The 23855-nt window shown below is 43.5% G+C and overlaps 1 protein-coding gene across 4 annotated transcripts in view; it reads left to right on the top strand.

The window, feature by feature from the left end:
• ARK2N (arkadia (RNF111) N-terminal like PKA signaling regulator 2N) overlaps positions 1 to 23855 on the top strand; it is a 74205-nt gene continuing 50350 nt past the window's right edge. For 2 of the 4 annotated variants that reach the window (XM_005305406.5, XM_065598696.1), the window contains exons 1-2: positions 4 to 196; positions 18044 to 18853. In XM_005305406.5, coding sequence (XP_005305463.1) covers positions 18130 to 18853 — 724 coding nt within the window. In that variant the 5' untranslated portion in view covers positions 4 to 196; positions 18044 to 18129. Of the gene's footprint in view, positions 197 to 13059; positions 13146 to 18043; positions 18854 to 23855 lie in introns of all 4 variants that reach the window. The other 2 variants (XM_042850701.2, XM_005305407.5) reach the window with 2 other exon arrangements.

Below are 23855 nucleotides of genomic sequence, written 5' to 3' on the forward strand. Positions count from 1 at the left end.
GTCCCGGCCGCCGGAAGTGACGCCGCGAGCGGAGCCGAGCGGCCTCCGGTGACATTTTCTCTCAGTGGCGCTCAGGGCGGGGAGCGGGGCAGGCGGCGGCGGAGACGGAGACCCGGCTTCGGCCCCCCCATGTCCGAGCTGCTCCCCCGCGAGGGGGAGGCGAGGAGGAGCCGCGGTGGCGGCGGCGGCTGCACTGGTGAGTGACCCGCGTTCAGCCCCCGGGGGCTCGGGCCCCTCTCCAGAGCCAGTCTCGGGGGACCCGCCCGCCCTCACCGAGCATCCGGGCTCGCTGCCCCCCCCCCCCGCTCGCGTCAGGTCGGGCTGGGAGGAAGAGGGCCCGTACACCCGCCCCCCAGCGCGCCGGACTGGCGGGGGCGCGGGTAGAATCCGCGTCTCCCCCGCTCTGGCCCGGGGAGGAAGCCCGTGAGCTGAGGCAGGGCCCGGGTCCCGGCGCGCTGGCCCGGGCTGGGCCCCGAAGGGATGCCGCGAGGCGGCACTGAGGAGGGACGGGCCTGCACCCTCAAAGTGCGCAGCGCGGGCGGGAGGGGCTCTGCGAAGGGTCCCTGTGGTGCCAAGGCGCAGGGTGAATTCTGCGTGTGTGTGTGTGTGGGGGGGATTTAGGGGTGGTTGTAGCACCCCAGTGCCCGTGTGTAGTGTGAATGCCGGGCACCCTGGTGGGAGGTCACAGCCACACCCTTGAGCTCCGGGTAATGCCGTTCAGCGCACCACAGGAATGACTCTTAAAGAACCTTCTAGCTTTTGGGGGCGGCTTTTCAGGAGCCCTTAAATGTATCTCTCTCCCCTCCCCCCACACTCCTGCCCATTTTATCACATGGCAGGGAGTGTGGGAGTGCAACACTTCCCTTCTGATTTCAAGAGAAACCTAGTAGGGACCTTTAGTGTGTGTGGACTTGTTCCAGTTAAGACTGTGGAGCGCTGTTTGAAGTGGGGGCCAATAGAATTTGTTTCTCTGTCTGACCTTTCTCTTCCTCTCTCAGGCACCCCACCCACTAGCAACCTGGTCCTTCGGCCCATGAGCCCCTACACCCATCCCCTCCAAATTTGAACAAGTGATGCTGCAGTCTGGCATGTGAGGTTGCAGCACCACTCAGGTTTGACCTAGTTGCCCTTCCATCATGATGGAGGGGCAACTGGGCCAAATTTTGAGTAGGTGGCATTGTGACCCTGGTGCAAACCTGAGTGCTGCCACAACCCTATGTGCCAGGTGGGGATGCCATTCACTCAGATTTGGTTCAGCTCCCCCTCCATCATCACAGAGAAGTGTCCTGAGTGGCGTTGCAACCTGGAGTGTGGTTTGGCCAAGTCAAAAAGTGGCCAGGTGCCTCTTCCGCCCACCACCGCTCCAGCTCTGCTGCCTATCATTCTAGTCATAAACTCTTATGCTCATCCCATCTGCCTTTAGGGATCTTACTTACCATGTTTTTTTAAATCAATATTACCGAGGACAGAGAGAATACATAGGAGTAACTGAAATAATGTTTCCTGGTATTCAGGTTTACTACGTTAGTGCCAGTGAGCACTGATGTGATGTTTTGTGTTCATTGATGTCTTGACATAAAAGCTCAACTCTCAAGTTTTTCAGTTCTTTATAGCCCCATAATCGGTTGTAACTTGATTACTCTAGCTCGCTGAATCTGTCTTGACAAGGCTGGGAAGCAAATTTTTGGTTACTTAACTTAAATAAAAAGAAGAACAGGAGTACTTGTGGCACCTTAGAGACTAACAAATGTATTAGTCTCTAAGGTGCCACAAGTACTCCTGTTCTTCTTTTTGCGGATACAGACTAACACGGCTGCTACTCTGAAACTTAACTTAAATAGTTCTAGAAAGAAATTTACATAATCTGATACCATAATGTGTTTTGTTTGAGAAGTCCCTTGAAACAAATGCGTGCCTAATATATGAAATAAGTAATAGACCTGTCTAAATTTATGCAAAAGTTCCAATACAGGGGTTTGTGATGAGTTCAGATTGTGCTTTCCTTACTTAGGCAAATCTCCTATTGACTTTAATAGGAGTTTCTACTGAAAGACAGTAGGACTTGTCTCCGAAGCTTTAATTATAAAGACCTTTTAAAAATACTGTAAAATAAAACTTCACTGTCCTGCTTGGTTTAAGAGAGACACTATGGCCATGTCTAGACAACCACTTATGCCGGCAATTTATGTCACTTAGGGTGTGGAAAAAAAACCATACATAAATTATGCTGGCATAAGTGGTGGCGTGCGCTTCTTCCGCCGACATAGCTACTGCCGCTTGTTGGGGGTGGTTTAATTATGTTGACGGGAGAGCTCTCTCCCCTTGGCATAGAGTGGCTGTATGAGAGATCTTACAGTGGTGCAGCTGCAAGCTCTCTAGTATAGACATAACCTAAGCTGTTGAATGTGTTTCAGATGACATTTTCTAATGTTTGAGCTTTTCTTTTTGGTCCTACTCATTGCTATAAATTCTGGCATTATTGGACAGACTTTTCCAAAGTTGTCTTCACTCTTATTCAGAATACTGAAGACTCTATTCTTAAATCTATCTGATCCCATGTAACTTAAATACACTTCTGAAATGTTTTTAATCTTGAAAGAAATCAGCCAAATTGTGCTCGGAGAAGTTTACATATTTGCCTTTGTAGTCTTTTTGGGAAGTCATAACTCAAACAGCGTAGTTATAAAGTTTCAAAGACTGTTAGAACTCCTTCGTAGAAATGCTAGTTTTACTGGAATCAGTGAATCTTGGCTATTAAAGTCAACCAAGCATAAATCTTTGCTGAAATACCTAAGTGTTCCTTTAAATATATCTAATTTCTATTATCTTCTGAAAACAGTTTATTTAGCTTTAACCATTCTTCTGCAGTACTTGCAACCCAAATAATAATGTTATGCTATTTAGACTGATTATACACAAGTGAAGTGCTAGTCTATTTTCATTGTCTAGGCTAGTGAAATTCAAAATATAAACTGTATAAAAGGTGAAGAGTGAACAAGACTTCTTCAGTTTAGTTTTTCCGGGTCTTTAGTAAGGGATTTAAAACCTGACAATTTCTTATTTAAATCTTTGTCTTTATAAAACTTAATGTTTAGCCTCAATTATCTGACAACATCCCTTTAACCATTTTAGATAAAAGTGGTGAGGTGGGAAATGAATATAGTATCATCCTTCAGAGCAGTGGTTCTCAACCTACTTATTATTGTTATGTGGCCCATGAGGTGTTATGTGGGCCGCATCCAGTACTACCTGTATGGTCCTGAAGATGTCACATGGGCAGCAGCTATGTGCTGATTGGGCTGTAAGCAGGCTGCGGGTTGAGACCACTGCTTCAGAGGCAGTTCTATTGTGGTGTTTGCCACACCTAGCCCTAATGTTAGGTGTAATTGTTTTTCCTGTGATTAAGTGCCAAGAGCTGTGTCTGGGGAAAATGCAACTTTCTCCCCTTCTCCAGGGCAGCTGTTCTCTTAGGCCTCCTTGAAAATCTAGAATTCATTTTACAAGCTTGAAATAAAGTTTTGGGTGACACAGGATTTTGTCTGACACAGCACGCAACCTTTTTTTTCCCCTACCTGGAGTTTAGATCCATGTATAAGTAAATCGGTATCATCCAATCAGTGAGATGAAATGTGGTGCAGTTTGGCAATCAACACAGCGACCATTCCTAAGACTATAATGATGTGCTTGATCAACTTGTGAGTGCTGTACTCTTGAACAGTTTATCTGCATGGTTAATGATCTGGAAGAGTCAGGTGTTTACAAAAGAAACTGATCCAGAGAAGGGTTTCATTACTTGGAGACTTGAATGGCTGGTAAAATATCAGCTAAGAATGCCAGTGTACCTATAATACCAGTGTTTTTGTTAAGTGAATAATGGGGGGGAGGGTCAGAAAAGATGCTTGAAAATTATTGCTGAATATAGTAGCTGCATATGAACAGAAGGATTAGGATAACAGTTGAGATTCATTTTTTATATGCATACACACTTGTATTTTTTTTAATTATAAGTGCCAACTATCCCTGTCTGCTTTTCAAACTAATTAATTGGCTGACTTCTTAAAGGAATCTCAGCAGAAGTGTGTTTCGAGTAGTTATTTGAAAGAGGAAAAGAGTGACTTTGTGTTTAGTTATTTGTGTTTACTTATATTGTGGTAGTACCTGGTCCCACACTAAAATACGCATTGTAAAAACTGCAACAAAAAGACTGCATGCTCTGAAGAGCTTACAATCTATAAGATAATAAACAAATGGTACCTCAAACAGATAATGAAGGAAATGCAAAGCAACAGCGAGGCAACTAAGAATAGCATGATAGTCAGTGGTCACAGCACATGCCATGTAAATCCTCCTGAATTGTAAAAGAAGACATGGAAGCACCTGTGGGAAGCTGACAGACTGGTAGATAAGGCTACCATCAACAATGCAGATGAGATGGGGGTTAATGAAGTAAGACTGGATGAACAAAGAATAGAAACAGAATTGTGAATGACCTTGAAGATTAAGAAGGAAGGATACAGTGGAGAGATCCAAAAAAAGGGTATGGTTTGGTCAAAGCAGCAAGTAACATACTTGCTGTCAACTTTGCCTGTTGCTCTGATCACATCTCTCCTCTTTGAATCCTTCACTGTCTTCCCAATTATACTGCATCAAGTTCAAGCTTCCGCTCTTTGTTTTTAAGGACCTTCATGGCTCTGTGTTCTTACTCGCCATCTCCTTTTGTCTTATTGTGACCACTCCCATATCCTCTGCTCCACCGACAATGCAAGTTTCATCACACAAGCATCTGTGTCCCTTGGACCCTGTAGTTTCCACAGATCTTATAGTCTAAAGGAGTGGCTGCAGCTTGTATTTGCGTAAAGAAGTTGTTGGTTAGAACCCTGTTGGCTGTGTTTATTCCCCCTCCTCCCCTCCATCTACACTGCTACCTGTGAAAGCTTTTGAAAAATTGTTGTAGATTTTAAAGGAACACAATGAACTTTTATCTCTCTGAACACTTTATTGCCTACAGTTACTAGTAACCTCTAATAGTCCTAAAACTGAAAGGTCACAGGAAAAGTGTCTGTATTGACAGCACTGGGTATGTAATATAAAAATGTGACCTAAAACTGAAGATACTGGTGGGGGACTGCTGAGCAAGTATAGTAAGTCTTTCATCTCCGTTATTAAAACTGACTAGACTTGAAGCTAATGGTGTTCGTATTGCAAAACGCATATCCACATTCAACTCAGAGGGCCTTCAGTTTTGTATTTAACTTTTAGCTGTATCTGAAGCTCTAGGAGTTGCTGAGCTACCATAGCACTGGTGCCCGCTCCAATGAAATAGTATTCTCACTTAAGCTATTTATAGTGATGATGATTTCCATGGTGGACTGACAAACCAGGCTGTTCAAGTCTCACTAATATGTGTGTGTCATTAGTCACACGATCCTAAAAGCAAGTCAGTAAAATTAGTATTTTCTTCCTTTAGTTAATTGTACTGTTGTAATTGAGAGAAGTATAGGGGTTTGTATAAAGATGCATAACAAAAACTACTTGGTGTGTAGCATTAGATAAACTTCAGTACTGGTAACACCTTCATCATGGAGAATTATTATCCCTATGTTAGATAAGAAACTGAGCTAGAGAGATTGCAACTGAACTGGTGGCATAGATGAAATCCAGACCAGTGTTATAGCCAGAATTAAAACTAAATAGTTCCTTGCTCCCAGTCCTGTGCTCTCTATGGTTAAAATATGTTCCCCTGTTCACACACATCTGCAATACATTTTTCATTCATAGCTGAAGAGGCCAACACAATTGTACTATTAATGTTACCTTATTTCCCTACAGCTTAGATTTTTGACACTTGTAGAGTAATTTACTCATTCAAGATTTAAAAACCAGGCACAACATCTGAATTAGTGAGGTGGTGTTCTTATTCAATTACAGATGGGTTGCCTGAGGCACAGGAAGGTCAAGTAATATGCCCAAGGGCATGTGGTGGGTTGAGTTCAGGTCCAGGGTGATCCAGTATCATCTGTTTTCTCTGAATTTAACTTTGTAGCTGCCTTTCAAACAGAATATGCATAACTCACTTAGCATAATAACATACAGATATACTATACCTCTTTTGATGCTCAATCTTTGTGGAGAAATCTTAAAAATTGTTATGATTACATCAGGCTACTTTTAATCACAAATAACAGGTATTTATTTAAGGCTAGATGTAGACTTCCTTTAACAGAAGCTGGCATTACTGTTCCCATTTTAGGTAAACTGAGGTGAAGCAGTTAAATGACTTGCCCAAGTTTACAAAGCGAGTGGCAGAGCTGGAAATATGCCCAAGGAGAACTGACTCAGTGTACTCTAAATGTTAGATTACAATTGCTATTGTACTTTTTTTCTGAGTTAGATAATTGTCTGTTTTGCTTAAGCAATTATTCCAATATTTAAATGTACCCTATATTAGTTTGTCATAATGCTGATATCCATCTCGGGTAATGCTGGGGAATCAGGCTGACATTTGTTAGGAGGAAAACAGTTTAAGACTACTAGACTTTTCAGTTTTATCTTGGCTTTCTAATCAGTTGTCAGCTTCCAGTCCACCCACTTCACTCTGCCAGTTGTCTTTTCTGAGAATGCTTTCCCAGGGAATTCAAGATGACTGTGTAGCAAGGAATGGCAGAGCCTCTTAGGGGAAGAGGTGGTGAGTACAAGAGGGGGATTGGAGACTGACTACTGATTGCATATGCTTGTTACTGTGGCTGAAGTTAAAATATTTTAGCTGAGGTCACTTAATGTAATAGTTTCTATAAGCTGTGTGGAATCAAAACACCAATCTTCTCCCACAGAAAAAATACAGGGCCTCAAAGCAGTTCGATTCAAACTTTCTACTTTATGCAGAGCTTCTCTTCTTCGTCTTTAGATGGCCACTGATAAGGACTGTTAACATTGGGCATTGGTACAGGGCAATAATTTAAAAAACCCTAATATTACAGGTTCAGTACAAACAATATGCATGTTGACTTTCAGTATAATGCATTTTGGATAAACTTGTAACCTAAAGAGATGTTTGGGCATGCATCCGAAGAAGTGAGGTTTTTACTCACGAAAGCTTATGCCCAAATAAATCTGTTAGTCTTTAAGGTGCCACCAGACTCCTTGTTGTTTTTGTAGATACAGACTAACACGGCTACCCCCTGATACTAAAGAGATGTTGTGAGTCACCTATTGAATATATAATGCCATTGCTGTTAGATGGACTAGATCTAATACGTTGCCTCCGTTACCACTTGTAGCCAGTCAGGCACCTTTGACAAGACTAGAGGCATTCAGCAAAATAGCTGCAAAGAGAAGACTTTTCTTTGTCTTTAGTGAAGCAGAAACTGGCCTTTGGGGGGAAAAACATGCTATGACTGACTTTAACATTTGATAAATGAGAAGTATTTAATATCAAAATTAAAATATTTGAGAGATGAGTGAGGTCAAACACACTGCAGGCTAGCATGGGGACGCTGACAGTGCCTGTAGCAAACCCAGTCTCCAGGCTGTCAAGGTAGCACCTTTCACTAGAACTAGTTCACTTTAATTAAGAGGAAAAGTAGAGGAAGTATTGTAGTTGTTTATTCTCTTCTATAATATTAAAAATGTAGAGGTTAATGGTAAAATTATTAATAATGGGCTGGGGGTGCAGGCTGTGGGGTGGGGAATGAGAAGTTTAGGGTGCACGAGGGGCCTCCGCATTTGGGGGGGGGCTCAGGGCAGAGGGTTGGGATGCGGGAGGGGGTCAAGGTTTGGGGCTGGGGGTACAGGCTCTAGTGTGGGGCCGGGGATGAGGAGTTTGGGGTGCAGATTTGGGGCATCAGCTTATCTCCAGTGGTTCCTGGTCAGCAGCACAGCGGGGGTGCTAAGGCAGGCTTCCCGCCTGTCCTGGCACCGCGGACTGCACTGTGCCCCGGAAATGGCCAGCAGCAGGTCTGGCTCCTAAGGGGAGGCGTGCAAGCAGCTCCGCGCTGCTCTCACCCGCAGGCACCGACCCCCAGCTCCCATTGGCCGGGAACCGGTGCTTGTGGCGGGGGCAGTGCATGGAGCACCGTGGCCCCCCTGCGTGGAGCCGGACATGCTGTGGCTGCGCCGCCCAGTCTGGCCTGCCAGGGCACGCTGCGGAGCAGATCCAGCCAGGACAGAGACATCCTCCCCAGATAAGGTGGGAAGGGATGAGATGGAGAGAGTGTGGAGGTCCCAGGTTAGGGGTGGGATCATATGGGGGGTGGTCACAGGGGTTACTCCCCTGACTCCCAACTTCTTCCCCTCCCCTCCCCCCCCAAATTTCCCCACCAGTTGCTGTCCCGGCCTGTCAGGGTAAGCAGCTGGCGCGCCGGCTGACCCTTTGTTTACTTAGGTTTACCTCCGTACCTGTGGACGCTCGAGGTAAACAAACCATCTTGGCCCACCAGCAGCTTATCCTGATGGCCTGGGGGCCAAAGTTTGCTGACCCCTGAATTATAGGATCAGCTTATGAACGGGTTATAAAAATTTTGCATTTTTACTTATCCATCTTGGGGAGTGGGGGTGGGATCGGCTTATAAACGAACCGGCTTATGATCGCTTATATATGGTATCTTGAGTAGTTTTGTATCATCTGCAAATTTTGCCATTTCACTGTTTACCTCTTTTTCCAGATCATTTATGAATATGTTGACTAGGACTGGGCCCAGTACAGAACCCTGGGGGACACCACTATTTATCTCGCTCCATTCTGAAAACTGACCATTTATTCCTACCCTTTGTTTCCTATCTTTTAACCAGTTACCAATCCATGAGAGGACCTTCCCTCTTATCCCATGACTGCTTACTTTGCTTAAGAGCCTTTGGTGAGGGACCATGTTAAAGGCTTTCTGAAAATCTAAATACACTATATCCACTGGATCCCCCCTTGTCCATATGTTATCAGCAGCTTTCAGTTCTATTTGATCATACTGTGCTGTAGATTTCCATACAAGGGCTATCAATGATAGATGGATCCAAGTTTGAATCCATGCTCTGCCTGATTTGGAGCAGGGACCTGAACCCAGGTGTGTTCAAATAGCTGCTCCAAATTATGCAGAGCAGTGGTTTGAGGAGTTTTGTGCAACTCTGGTGAGTGCGCTAACCACTGGGCTATTTGCTATTATGGGGCAGATGTCCGTTAGAAGTGTGTGTGTGTGTGTGAGAAAGAGAGAGAGAGAAAGGGCTGACCTGGCTTAGGTGCCTAACTCCAAGAGGGGGGTTGTGGCTGTGAATCCCGAGAGAGGTAGATGTTTCCCTCTGGCCTAGAGTTAGGCACCTAGCTACCTTGGAGGGATGGTGCTTAGATGCTGCACCTCTCCTTGGAATTCTTACTGGCTAGTTTAGGCAGCTCCCCACTCAGCGTGTTGGCTTCTATGAACCCCTTTTTTAGAAACCTAACTCTCCCCCTAAAATGCAGGGGGAAGCTGGGCACTTAACTTGGGGCTGTAAATACTACTGGCCGGCAGGGCACCTGAGTCCCTTTGTGGATCTAGTGTCTTCTGTCTCCATTTTTAGGAACAAGCAGTCTATAAAAATCCATCTCTTGAATTCAGAAGGAAGAAGTCTTGTAGATTTGAAAACGCTGACCACTCACAACAATGGAATATAGACAGCCAGGCATAGTGGAAGGGAAACACTTAACAAAGCTAACACACCTTATCTTCTGTCCTCTTCTCCTGTATATTAAGCTCATGAATTTATTTTAGCAAGGAAAATGATTTTGCTTGGTTCCCTTTCAGCTGGTGAGTGTGTATAGAGTGCTGAGTGCAGGCTCATGTCCTACAAGTATGTTTTGGATTATCTTTGCTGGTCAGTCTTGACTAGTTTTCTTTAATATTCTCCCTTTTTCAAGTTCACCTGTATTAATATTTTTAAATGGAGATTTTTTTTTTTTTACTCTAAGATCTTGCTTACTCATGCTGGAAAAGGACGGTCTTTTTCAAGAATGCAGGGGTGTTTCACAAACATACCATCTCTACTGAGTCTTGGATGGTTTGTATACACAGTCTGAGGGCTTAATAGAAATAGTTTATTTTTTAACCTCATTTGTTTATGCAAAACCTGTTGAAGCAGAGCTTTAGTTTCATCCTTTCATCTCCTGTTTCTGTAATCATATTGGTTGGAAAGGGTGGGGTGTCCAACCTTTTAGGATTGCTGCTGGGCCTGAGTTATGAATTAACTGGTTAAACAGCCAAGTCCACTCCCCAAAAATGTTCCATAGGCAGAATGGTGTGCTATTGAATCAGCTTTAGGAGAGTATTTTTCAAAGGACCATTTATATAAAGTAGTACAGCATCCAGAAGGGGGTGGTATAGTGGTGTGAAAAAGGCTAGACGTTCTAGAGCAGCCCAGGTTCCAAATTCAAGCAAAGGTGACTCCACCATCTTGAGTTAAACTGAGTACCATGCAGTGGTCTGTTGTTTTATGGGTATGGATATGCCTGGCACCTTCTACGAGCAGATAAAAAGATACAGTCTTGGAGCTTGCAGAGTAAATCAGATCAAGAGCTCAGTAAAAATGACAGATTGTGGTGGGTGGGAAGGAAAACATCCATACTTGCACACCTGTCTTGAGGGAGGCTAGTATTTCCAGCAGAGAGAGGATCATTTGAATTGATTTAGTTTTGCTTGTTTTCCTTTGGTTACTTAAATATTTTTGTTATTGAACATTTATATAAAACTTGAATTCAGTGTTAGATTATCATTGATGAGCTTCACGGAAGGAGTAAAGAAGGGTTTTGAATTGAGAGGGTGGCCTATTGGTACTAAAGGGGAGGGAGGGAGTTCCAAGCATAAAGGGGGGAGGGGAGAGTACAGCTGCAGGGTGATCTCCTATGCCAGTGTCCTGTACTTCCCACTTGGGGGTGTCAGGGGTAACAGAGGAGCTGAGGGAGAGGGAAGTAATCTCTGGGAAGGAGCCTGAGTGTGAAATTGGAAGGTTGGGCGTAAGTGAGAGAAGTACGGAACAAGGGTTTTTTGGGGAGGGATTGTTAGGGAGCCTCCACGATGCAGACCCTGGCTGACCCCTAGTCTCTCTCAGTCAGTCAGGCACATCTGAGACTGCCCCAACACAGCGCAAGGGCCGGGCCTGTCCCAGAAACACCCTGGGTCCCTACCTCTCCATGCAAGGCACACCAGGTGTGGGCAGGCAGGATCCAAGTGTGGAGGGGCTTGGTGTGGGATGAGAGGATTCTGTGTGGGGCAATCTGGGTGTGGGTGGCTGGGTGCAGGGCAATGGGATTCTGTAGGGGGATCTGGGTGATGGTGGTTGGGCCTCAGCAGGGAAGTCTGGATGTCGGGGGATGGGGCTCGGCGCGGGGGGGTCTAGGTTGGGGGGGGCTCAGCAGCAGGGGCTGGGTTTTAGGGGCTTGGGGCTTGGTGGAGTAGGGGTCTGGGTGCAGCTGGTTGGGGCTCAGTGGGTTTGGGGGTCGAGGTGTGGGAGGCCTGTTGGGGGAGGTCCAGGTATGGGGGGTTCGGGCTTATCAGTGTGAAGGTTGGAGTGCTCTGGATGCAGGGGGTGAGGCTCAGCGGGATGGGGGTTTGGGTGTGGGAGGCTCGGTGGGGGGGTTCTATGTGTGGGGGAATCTGTGTATGGGGGCATTCAGATGCACAGGGGTTGGGCAGATGGGGGAGCAGCTCCCTGTCCAGTAGCTCCTTCCCGCATGGTTGAGGAATGATGGGGGCAGGAACTGGGGGTGGGGGGCCTGCAGAGCTTCCTGCAGTCAGTGGAGGTTTCTGGGGGTGGGTTTGACCTGGCCCTTGGCCGCTCCTTGCAGGGGAAGAGCAAATCCTGTCTCTCCCCCCACCCAGCAGGGAATAGCAGCTGAACCCAATGCATGGTAGGAGCCTCTAGTCAAGGTATTCCTAGTCCCTGCAGTGGTTTACCTCTCTGTCGGCTGCTCCAGGTTCCCGAAATGGTGCACCCGCGCTGCTGGGGAGGGTCGCACGTCTGCTTTTGCGGCTTCCCTTTGCTTCCCCCATCAGAAAGTCATTTTTCTCTGAGGAAGCAAAGAAATCTGCGAGGGACATGAATTCTGCACATGCGCAGTCGTGCAGATTTCCCCCAAGAGTAATAGAGCAGTAGACTGAGAACCAAGGCCTTTTGGTTTTATTCTTTATTCTGTCATTGTCTTGGTGTGGTGTTTGGACAACTTTTTGTGCCTCTGTTTACCCATATGTAAAATTGAGACAGTAATACAAGTATTATGGAGATCTTTGCGGTATAATTGGATTTCTGAAGTTCTTTAAGAGAACTTGATTAAAGGTTAGGAAGAAATGCTTAGGGTTGATGCATTGAGGCAGAACCCTTGAGTTTCGCAGTCCTTCTGGATCAATGCCTGAATTGTTTGCAAGATACACTGTAATTCAAGTAAAGGTGCCCTATTTGATAGTGTGTAAATTGCATAAATTTTTATTAAGTGTAGAAGTCAAAATGAGCACGAGTTGATTTCTGTGAATACTTCCTTCATAAAGATCATGTTAGATATTTAGGTGTCTTTACATACGTGCATTTTCCATGCACTGTTGGGAGGAGAAAATCCTTTGTGTTACATGGATCTGACAGTGCTGTTTTATAGAACTGTTTTCTTAATCTTCAATCAAACATTTGTTCACTAAGAAAATGGACAAAATTGTTTTGGCTGAATGGAATTCTAGGGCATTGTGTAATTAAATATCCATTTGAGCCTGTGATGTTTCACAAACTAGTTTTCAGTGCAGTGGTTTTCTGATTTAAGTAGCCTGCTTGGTTTTCCCTTAAGGTTACCTTGAGAACTTATGTACTATGTTTCCAGGAAAGGGTGGGAGTATTTCAACATAACCTTTTTGCTTTTCTTTCCTCTTTATATTTCTCAAGTAGAACTAAAATAATATTTCTTGAAGATTTGTTTTTCCTTAGCTTTTTGCAGAGACTGTCATCCCTGTGTGTTCTTCCCTGCAGCACAGGAACACTTTGAATCTTGGCAGACATCTCTGTCAGGATTGCTGTGTACAAGGGACACTTTTACTAATACTGATTTTTTTTAAATAAAAGATTGAGAGATGTGGAGACTGCAGACCTGGCTCCTCGGAACAAATATTTCCCACACAGCCTAACTAATGTGCATTGTTCCTGGCCAGGTGGGTACTTCCAAGAGTGAGTCTAATAAATTATCAATTACAGGTGACTGACTAAATGCTACTCCTTACTCCATGCCACAGCTAGCAGGGAGAGGTACTGCCACCAGGAGAATTGTTGGTACCCTTTCCCTGTGCCAGTACATCTTCCATTAGTCCTCTTTGGGGAAATGAAGTTGCATGTTTCCTGAAGGTGTTTCTGGGTGCTGAAAAGACTATGGGACATGAGCCCTTTCCCCACCCTTATGCCACATTAAGATTGGGGAGAGTGACTTTTTTTTCTTCAATCTCAGTGCCTTTAAGTCTAAGGCCAGGTCTTCACTACAGACATATATCGGTATAACTGTCGCTCAGGGGTGTGAAAAATCCACAGCCCTGAGAGACATAGTTATACCGACCTAACTCCCTGTATAGACAGCGCTGTGTTGATGGGAGAGCTTCTCCTATTGCAGGATGTAGATTAACTATGCTGATGGAAGAATCTCTCCCGTCGGTGTAGGAGCATCTTCTTAAGTGCTACAGTGGCACAGCTGCAGTACTGTATGTGAAGACGTGCTCTAAAGCACTAGTCCTCATGCTTCTAGCTGGAGCATCTTTATTTCTGTGAAGCAGCAGGGTGCAGATCTTGATTTCAGAATGGAATCTTTAAAATCACCAATCTGCAAGGGGCATGTAGTGGTGTGATTTCTGGTGTCTAGCGGTGATATGGTGGTATCAAAATCTTCATGCTCTTCAGTTCAGGGGCAGAGGTGGAAGAATATATACATACACCTGCAAAGATCAGGCAGCAGAATTTTCACACCTCTGCCTGAGATCTTCCCCAGGAACATAACATTTCTTTGATCCAGTGAGAGGAAAACAGGGAAGATTATCTTGAAGAGTATCATGAAATCCAGAATTTCCATAAACATGATTACAAAATCACCAGCATGCTTTGGGACTTAGTGTATTACCATATGTGCAGATAAATAGTGGAGAAGCAGCAGGGATCTGTATCAACAGAGCTGAAGCATGACTGCTGAACATCATCGACCATTTGCCCTGTTGACTTCTGTACGTTATGTAAATCTCAAGTTCCCAGAGCTTCCCCTGGCCCAGGCATATGCTGCTTCCCTTCTGACTCCCTAGCTCAAAAGGAAAGGGAATCATGGACTTTGTTTCCACAAAGTTTTCTTGGACCCTTAACTCCCATATGGTATAGCTTCTCCAGTTATAGCATGGGGAAAATTAATGTAGACAAAGCTTGGAGGACTCAAGGTTAAAAATGCCTGAGCCCACATGAGTCTTGTCTACTCTGCTGCTTTAACCAGTGCTACCAACAGAGAACTGCACCCATAGAGAATTACAGACTAAAAAAATCTAATGTAGACAAAGCCATGGGATCCATTCCCTGGTATAATATATCCTATGTTTGATCTAGGACAAGTCACTTAACCTCTCTGTGCTTCTGTTTTTCCATCTGTATAACCGGTATATTACTTAATAATAATGAGATTTGCCAGTGAAGTACACAGAATTATTATAGTATTAGGATGCTTTTACATCTCAGTATATTCATTTTCCTAGTTATAAGTTTTTTTTTTTTCCTTTTTGATGTATGCTGTAACATTTGAAAAGAGGCAGAGAAAGTGGATCTTATGAAGTTATATATTGTCCATAAGAATTCTCTGTAGAAATTACCAGCTTCAGAAGGGCCTTCTCATATTTTGTCCAGCGGAGGGCAAAAAAAATGAATAGGGGGTTGGAGCACATGACTTATGAGGAGAGTCTGAGGGAGCTGGGCTTGTTTAGTCTGCAGAAGAGATGAATGAGGGGGGATTTGATAGCTGCTTTCAACTACCTGAAAGGGGGTTCCAAAGACGATGGATCTAGACTGTTCTCAGTGGTACCAGATGACAGAACAAGGAGTAATGGTCTCAAGTTGCAGTGGGGGAAGTTTAGGTTGGATATTAGGGAAAAACTTTTTCACTAGGAGGGTGGTGAAGCACTGGAATGGGTTACCTAGGGTGGTGGTGGAATCTCCTTCCTTAGAGGTTTTTAAGGTCAGGCTTGACAAAGCCCTGGCTGGGATGATTTAGTTGGGGTTGGTCCTGCTTTGAGCAGGGGTTGGACTAGATGACCTTCTGAGGTCCCTTCCGACCCTGATATTCTATGTTTCAAACTAGTTTTGCTCATTTAAGTACTGTCAAATGCTTTTTCTCTATATACATCGCCATTCTTTCTTCTTCAGCATTTGTAATTGTGATTCTCTCTTAGAAGTTTCCACTTTCTCATTTAGTAAACCTTGATTTGTCATTCTTGTGTTTTTTCATGTTGCCCAACACTAATATGACAAGTCTATTTCCTTGTTTAAGTAGCCAATACAATTAATAAATGTCAGCACAGCACTGAAAGTTTTGTTAATTTAAGCTTTCCTTCCTTCACTGGTGTCTGTTTGAAGTACATTTATGATTCCCTCACTCCTCTCCCCCTCCCGCCCCCCCACTGTAGCATCTGACAATCAGGGCACTTAGGGAGGAGTGAAATATATTTAAAAAAAAAAACCCTCAAGATTCAGGATGATTCAAGGGATTGGTAACATAATCTAGAGCTTTTTCCAGAACCCTCTGAGGTAAGGAAGTACTATTATTCCCATTTTACAGAGAGGAACTGAGGAACAGATGCACCCAACATCTCATAGGAAGTCTGTAATGGAGCAGGGAATTGAACCTGGATCTCCCAAGTCTAGATTAGCACCTTACCCATTAGACCATCCTTCCTATGGGAATGGACAGGGATGGTGTCCCTAGCCTCTGTTTGCCAGAATCTGGGAATGGGTGACAGTGGATGGATCGCTTGATGATTACCTGTTCTGTTCATTTCTTCTGGGGCACTTGGCATTGGCCACTGTCAGAAAACAGGATACTGGGCTAGATGGACCTTTGATCTGACCCAGTATGGCCATTCTTATGTTATACAAGTACTCCTTGTCTTTTTCTAGATCCTACAGAAATAGTCTTTAAAAAGCCCTCCCACAAATTAGAACATAGCACTGTATACTTTTTTAAAATAATGAATGTTGACAGTAGTAACTATTAAATTACCTTGTTAGCACATGCAAATTTTTAGGCTTGAACAGATTGTCTCCTTTAATTTACATATAAGTGGGAATTATAATTGAAAGATTTTTGCATGGTTTTACACAGTGGTGAGCTGGAGCCGGTTCGCAAGAACCGGTTGTTAAATTTAGAAGCCGATGTAGAACCGGTTATTAAAGGGGCTGGCGGGTGGGCAAACTCTGGTCCGCGGGCTACATCCTGCCCGCAGGACCGTCCTGTCCAGCCCGCCTGAGCTCCCAGCTGGGGAGGCTCCCCCGGCCCCTCCCCCGCTCTCCCTCCCCCCCCCCCGGAGAGAGCCCCAGTGTGCCACGCCGCTGGCGCCAGCGCTCTGAGCAGCCCCTGCCGCTTTGAGCAGCATGGTAAGGTGGCCGGGGCTGGAAGGAGGCGTTGAATAAGGAGCAAGGAGCTGTTGGAGGAGGCAGAGGTTCTGCGGGAGACGGTCAGGCGACAGGGAACCGGGGGGGCTGGGTAGCCGTGGGAGTTCCGGGGGTCTTTCGGGGTGGTGGTGGATGGGGTTGGGAACGGGGCGAGTTGGGTAGGGGGTGGGGTTCTGGAGGGCAGTCTCAGGAGGTGGTGGTCAGGGGACAAGGAGTGGGGGGGGGAGTTGATGGGTTGTGGGTTCTGAGGGGGGCAGTTGAGGGCAGGACGTGGGTTGGGGTCGGATGGGGGGAGAGGGGAGACAGGCACGTAGGGCTTGTACTCACTGCGCGGTTCACTCACTCCGGGTGAAGGACCTGCCGTCTAAAACCCGGAGTGAGTGAAGATGCCCCCGCCGCTGAAATGCTGCCGAGGACCCGGTAGGGAACCGGTTATTAGGATTTTGGGAGCTCATCACTGGTTTTACGGTATGTTGAAGTTGAAATTAAAATGTGGATGGAAGGAATCTATGATAAAGATTAAAGAATTAATGCTATTTTTATTTATAATACTTTGGAGTTGCTCAGATACTACAGTGGTTGGGGACCTATAAGTTAGCTTTCTATACAGCTTGATTTTAACATTTAAGATGGAACAGTGCTGTTTATCAAACTATAACGTGAAGTAAAAGATGCGATTGAAACTTTGTGTGGACAGAAAGTGTTTCCTGTCACCGGCCATGCCATTTTATGCTGTTCCTTTGACCAATCTTATCAGCTAAACCAGGTCAGGATGGGTCAATTCTCATATCTGAGACCTTCTAGGAGCACCTAAATGTTGTATGAAGTATTGTTAGTACTTCACTGTAAGTGAACCATCAACGCCACTTCTCTCTGCGCTGGTACTAAACCAGAGCCTCAGCAGATTTAGTGGTACTCGAAGTGGACTGCTAACACTCATTGGGTTCCCACTGGCATGGAAACTGAACTATGATGTCACCCCTAAAGGTGGCCTCTCCAGGGGTGACGACATAGTTTCCTTTAACGTGTATTAAAAGTGTATTAAAAATTGCTTCTAGATAAAAGTTCAACATCTGCTTATATTGTATTAATTTAAACTTTCCAAAGTAAGAGTTTAGAAACTGCAGTCATTTTTAGTTCTGATCTGTTGTGATAACTACCTCAGATTGAAGTGTATTTTGTACAATGATAGTGCCATCGTTCATTAAGAAAGGGAAAGCATTAAGCATGTCAGTATAACAGACTGAGTTAACCAGGAAAAGGCAGAAGCTAAGGAAAAGTACCACAGCCAAAATTGTAATGTACCATACAAGCTTTAACTGAATAAAGAAGTGGTCTCACTGGGTGAAATTGTGGACATGACCAAAAAAGTAGAAGTGATTCTGCTATTTGAGTAAATTGTCATTACTGTTCTGTTCTTATGCAGGTTGCTTTGCTGTTGAAAACCTAATCTAGTTCCCTCAGTCCTCTAGACTCCATGCTGTGAGACAAGGAGGAGCTTGGAACTCTGAAATGAAGATGGAGGCGGTGGGAAAAGTAGAAGAACTCATTGACTCAGAAGTCTCACCAAAACTCTCTGAAAAACAAGAGGCAGCTCCTGGTGAAGATGGACCTATAGAACTAGACACATGTGCTCAGAAAGATGGTGTGCCCATTGTAGCAGATTCTGTGGTGCTCTCCTCAATGCCATGCTTACTGATGGAACTGAGACGGGACTCCTCGGAGTCTCAGTTAGCCTCTACAGAGAGTGATAAGCCAACAGCAGGCCAAATTTATGAGAGTGACTCTTCTAATCACTGCATGCTTTCCCCTTCTTCCAGTGGGCATTTGGCTGATTCAGATACGCTGTCTTCCGCAGAAGAGAATGAGCCCTGTCAGGCTGAAGCTCCTGTAGAGGGAGACCCTTCTGGAGTTTCTGGGGCTGCAGTTGGGAGAAAATCCAGACGATCCAGGTCTGAAAGTGAAACATCAACTATGGCTGCCAAGAAAAATCGACAGTCTAGTGATAAGCAGAATGGACGAGTCACCAAGGTAAAAGGTCATCGGAGCCAAAAGCACAAAGAAAGAATCCGGTTATTAAGACAGAAACGGGAGGCAGCTGCTCGCAAGAAATACAACCTGCTGCAGGACAGCAGTACCAGTGATAGTGACCTGACCTGTGACTCAAGCACGAGTTCATCAGAAGATGATGAAGAGGTTTCAGGGAGCAGCAAGACAATCACTGCAGAGATACCAGGTAGAGGATGTTTTTTAAACTGAACTGTAAAGTGCCTGACGTCGTTTCTCAGCTGTCATGCTAAATTAGATGAGTGACCCTTGAGAAAAACCAGGAGAACTGCAGCTCTATGTAAATTTGAAGACTGCAGTGTATTAACAAGACATGGCAAATTTTAAAATCTGTTCTGAGGTTTTCAGTTTGCTTTTGCACAACAGCAAATTGTAGAAGGGACTATCTTAAATCTTGGAATTTTCAGATTTTTCCTTGTAAACATATATGAACTCTTATCAGCGCTGGTTAGACGGTGGTAATCATAACAGCCTAATTAGCCAATACATTATTATAAGTGGGCAACTGCACTTTAATATATTACAACAGCACCTCAGCATCTGTGTTTGAAATAACATGGCATATCTATTGCCCATTTTACCATAAGGCCCCATTCTCCAGTGTTGCACTTATGCTGTGCTTTCCAGCTCTACATTTCAAATTATAAGTTTACTTAACCTTTTTGTTAGTTACATTCATGCAAATTGAATCTGGCCACTTACTTTAGTGCATAAATAAGAATTATTCGTACATGCCCCAAATTGTCCCCACTCCTGGTGTGTCAAATTTTTAGGAGTAGGCCGGTTCCATCCTTCTGTGTTCTATAAATCTATAATTTTTATATTTCTGAATTCTCCGATATATCCATATTGACAAGTTGGGTGCAGCAAATTATTGGGGCATTCTCATGATTTTTATAGCAGATAAAGAAAGATACGTTCTTAAAGTTTCTCGTCTGGTGAGTCTTCGTTATTTAATTGGTGCAAATACCATGGTCAGGATTATGTGTGAACTATTTTTCCAGTATACTATACCTCAAAACCTTCATCGTATGGCAACCTTAAAAAATAAAATAAAAATTTAAAATAATATTTTCGGTTTGCCAGTCTTTCCTGGGTGGATCTGCCTTCCCCCCCCTTTCTGCTAACTAAAGAGGATGTTTGGGGGATAAACTGCATGCTAAATAACAGCATATTTCTGTAGTTTAAAGGAAGATTTAAAGGAAAATGGCAGTCTTAATAACTTTGACAGCTAAATATATATAAAGATGAATTTACATACAATTTTACAAATAGCTGTAACTGTTTCAACTTTAATAATGGTGAATGGTGCTGGTCTATCTGTTTGAAAACTGATATTTTGCTTATACTCTGTAAGGCTGCATCTCTTTGCTAGGATGTAGATTGAACACATGAAATGCAGTTTATCATTGGAAGGTATGGAAAGGTACAGAATTCCATAATTATGTGGTTAATTCTCTTTTTTGTTTTTAAAAATAGAGGTTTATTTAATAGTGGTTCAGTAGCTATATTTACCAATTAAAATAGTACAACGTAACTGATAACTTTGACAGTCACTTGTCTCATTATTTATTATTTTTAGAGCGTCCTCAGCACTTGGGGCCTGAATTAGAACCCATTGAAGACTCCCATTGATTTCAGTGGGCTACAGATCAGGTCCTTCGGAACAAATAAATAGACCAGGGCCAGCTTTTCAAAGGTATTTAGCTGCCTAAAGTTGCAGATAAGCCCTAGTGGGGTTTTCAGAAGCACCTGGGCACGTAGCTCTCATTGATTGCAATGGAAGTTAGGTGCCTAGGAATTTTTGAAAACCTCACTAGGCACCTGGCTGCATCTTTAGGTGCTTACATACCTTTGTAAATCTGGCCCTCAGTCCTGGCCCTGAAGAGCTTGCATTCAAAGGGCCTGATCCGGTGTCCACTGAAATCAATGGAAGGACTCTCGTTGACTTCAGTGGACATTGCATCAAGGCCTAATTTTACATGTGACACAAGGAGTGAGCATACAAAACACTAGGGGACAGTAGTGACCTGCATATCTTCTTTCATAGCCCATGTGTTCTGATTGACACTAAACAGTGGGTTTCTCTTTGACTATTCTTTTTTTTAAGTGATTAAGACATACTTCATCTTTTTAAATGAATCCTTGCCAATTGGATGCAGTGATTAGAATATATTCACATTTCAGTTACCCTTTAAATGAAAAGGGTCGTGAGAGAGATGATCAAGAATGCATCCTATTGCTCTGTGGGCTGAAAATTAATAGATTTTATAGGTGTACTTGAGCCTTGAATCTGATCTGAGTTTCTAACTGTCCCATTGTAGGTGACTCACTAATGATCTGGCATGACTACTTTTACTTAAATATTTATTCTGCTTGATCCTTCTTTGAATTGGGTGAACTGGTTATATTAAAGTCATAATTATTTCTCTTAATAGAGAGCATTGAGAGAGCATAGCGAGTTGACATTGTGTTGTGAATAGGACCCTCTAAAGACTTCAAAAATGAAAGACCACTCAGACACTAGTATAGAGCGGCCCAAAGTGCAGCCTGAAGGCCAAGTGCAGCCATATTTACCCCTATTGATGATAAAAGGGTGATAAACTGCAGGTTTAATTGCACCGGAACTTCAGTAACAAGAAACTGTTGTGCATCTATCAAGGGAAATATAAGAATGAGCAAATGCGTTCACTTATTTTGAAAAATTCTGTACCTCTTTATGCAAATGACTTATGACACTGTAACCCTCAGTGTCCTAAAGTTTGGATGCTCTTGCACTAATGAGTTGTTTCAAAATTGGCTCAGCAGCTTACCGTAGATGCTGTTTTGCAGACATGTCTAGCATGCGCATGAAAAATAGCTATTCCAGCAAAGATGCTCCAAGATTATAACTTTGCTATAGGTGTTTTTCTTAGCACAGATATGTAGAGATGCAGTAAAAAAGAATAAAATATTCCTGCTGTCATCTTCTGTCAAAACATGTACAATTATTTTACAGTTATAGAGAAAAAAAGAATTTGTTTTAAACCTGTGGGTAGGTTGAAAATTAAAGTGATGTACTTAATAGGATACAATTGGGTCTTTAATGCTAAAGGATTTCACTGAACATCTTCCATTTTAAGAGTGAAGATAAGTAATTTTTGAACCCCACAATATGATTGCTTTTGCAATGAGTTTGGAATGATTATTAAGAAGAAAAATATCCCAATAAATGCATAATGATGCCATAAACATAAACAATCTTACTAGCTTTTCTGCTTTCACTCAAACACACGATTTCTGAACCAGACTATTTTGCAATAGAATTTCAATTCTCACTGCTAATCTGCAAACCCGATAATTTTCATTAAAATATTAGCAGTCTTATTTCACTTCTCAGCAAAGGCTGAATAGCAAAGTGTTATGATGAGGTTTCATTACTAATTGTTCATTACAATTATAACTAGATTAGTGGCATACATGACAAAAGTACATTCTGTGAGGCAGTATTCTTGAATATTTGACGTTGTTCCTTTACGCACTATAGGCACTATCCCACACCCATTGAAGTTAGTGAGAACCTTTTCATTTATCTCAATGGGCACTGAATTGGGATCCAGTCCACTAAACCACAATGGCTTGCTAATTAATGCAAATTAAGATGCCTCTATTGTATGCCAATATTGATGTTCGATCTTTAAAATACAAGATGCATTGTATCCTTGGATACATGATGGCATTCACTTTGGGCACTGATAAAATATGATACAGCAGCTTCCGCTAGCACTTCTGTTATTGTTTAGGGTTTTGTTCTTTGTGGATTTCCAATTTCACTGTACAACTGGCTCTGGATGAAGAAAACTCGGCATGCAAAATGATCCTAGGAATCAATATTTGGCTTAAAACAATTTGACTCTTCTTAAACTATAAAAACATAATATTGTTATTCCACACACCATTGTGCGCTACTATAAGTCAAAAACAGTTTTGAATGTTAAAAAGAGCATTAATCCATGTTTTAGGCTAATATATGGGGGAATATTGTTAAAAGCTGAAATATTAAAGTTGGAAAAGTTGCCATTTCATGTATGTAAATTACCTATATATTCATAAGGATTTTTAGTATGCAGGCCTTTCTAACACATGGTGCAATTTACATCGGTGCAGAGGGCCAGCGCAAAGCATATGAACCATTTCAGTTTCACCTAAGTTTCGTACCTAGGTCTTTTGTTGGCACTCTGCCAAGGAATGAATTTTAACCGAAGAGAATAACTGAGGATGATTTTTCAAGAGCAGATATATTTAAAAATCTGTTTGGAAAGATTTAGCTGTAAAGTATGCAATTTTCCTTAAAAGTACTGGGCTGGTGTATCAACAAGTCAGACTCCCACTATTAATAGCTAGGGACAAGATGCAGCATACCATCTTAAACTGATCTTGCCAGATCTCATAAATTAAACAACATTGATCCTAGTTGTTACTTGGGTGGGAGACCGAAAGAACGCACATAGTAGATTCCGCTTAATAGCAATCCTGATATTAGCAACTTCCGGTTAATGGCAACATATTTCCAGGAACCAATCCCATCCCATTACCATCAATTTGAAATGCGCAGAGTACCCCCTGCAGGCAGGTTTGTGAGGCTGGAAAGGTAGTGCTGGGACTTCTTTTCTCCGGTTGCAGCCCTGCAAAAATACAGCACATCCTAGCAGTTCCTTCTGGGGCTTCAGCCTCTTAAACTCTCCTTCACACAGGAGATGGGTGAGCTGTCGGCAGAGCAGTAGCAGGAAGAGGGGCTGCAGCCTGGATGCTAGAGCTGCGGTACCTCCCCCTGTGCTCTCTGGGTTGTGCCATACCAGGGGACCCCACACAGGGAAGGAAGCTCAGGGAGAGAGACTGCAGCTCCATGGGTTCCAGCACCCCTGCTCCTTAAGCAAAGCCCTGGCATGTGCCCCCAGCAGAACTTCCTTCCTTGGCTGCTGTCTTCTGCTTATCAACAACTGATGGGTAACAGCAACTCTTTGCTGGCAATTGAAGGATTACTAATAAGAGGGATCTATTGTACATAGACAGTGTTGGTGATTTCAGTAGCTGGTGCTCTAATCTCTAAGTCAGTGTTGAAACCACTGCCCCAGTGCAGTGCTGAGGGATGTTATTCTGCTGGAGCTGCTATGTTTCAGATGAGGCATAGT

Source organism: Chrysemys picta, chromosome 6 (genome assembly GCF_011386835.1).
Source record: "Chrysemys picta bellii isolate R12L10 chromosome 6, ASM1138683v2, whole genome shotgun sequence".
NCBI lineage: Eukaryota > Metazoa > Chordata > Testudines > Emydidae > Chrysemys > Chrysemys picta.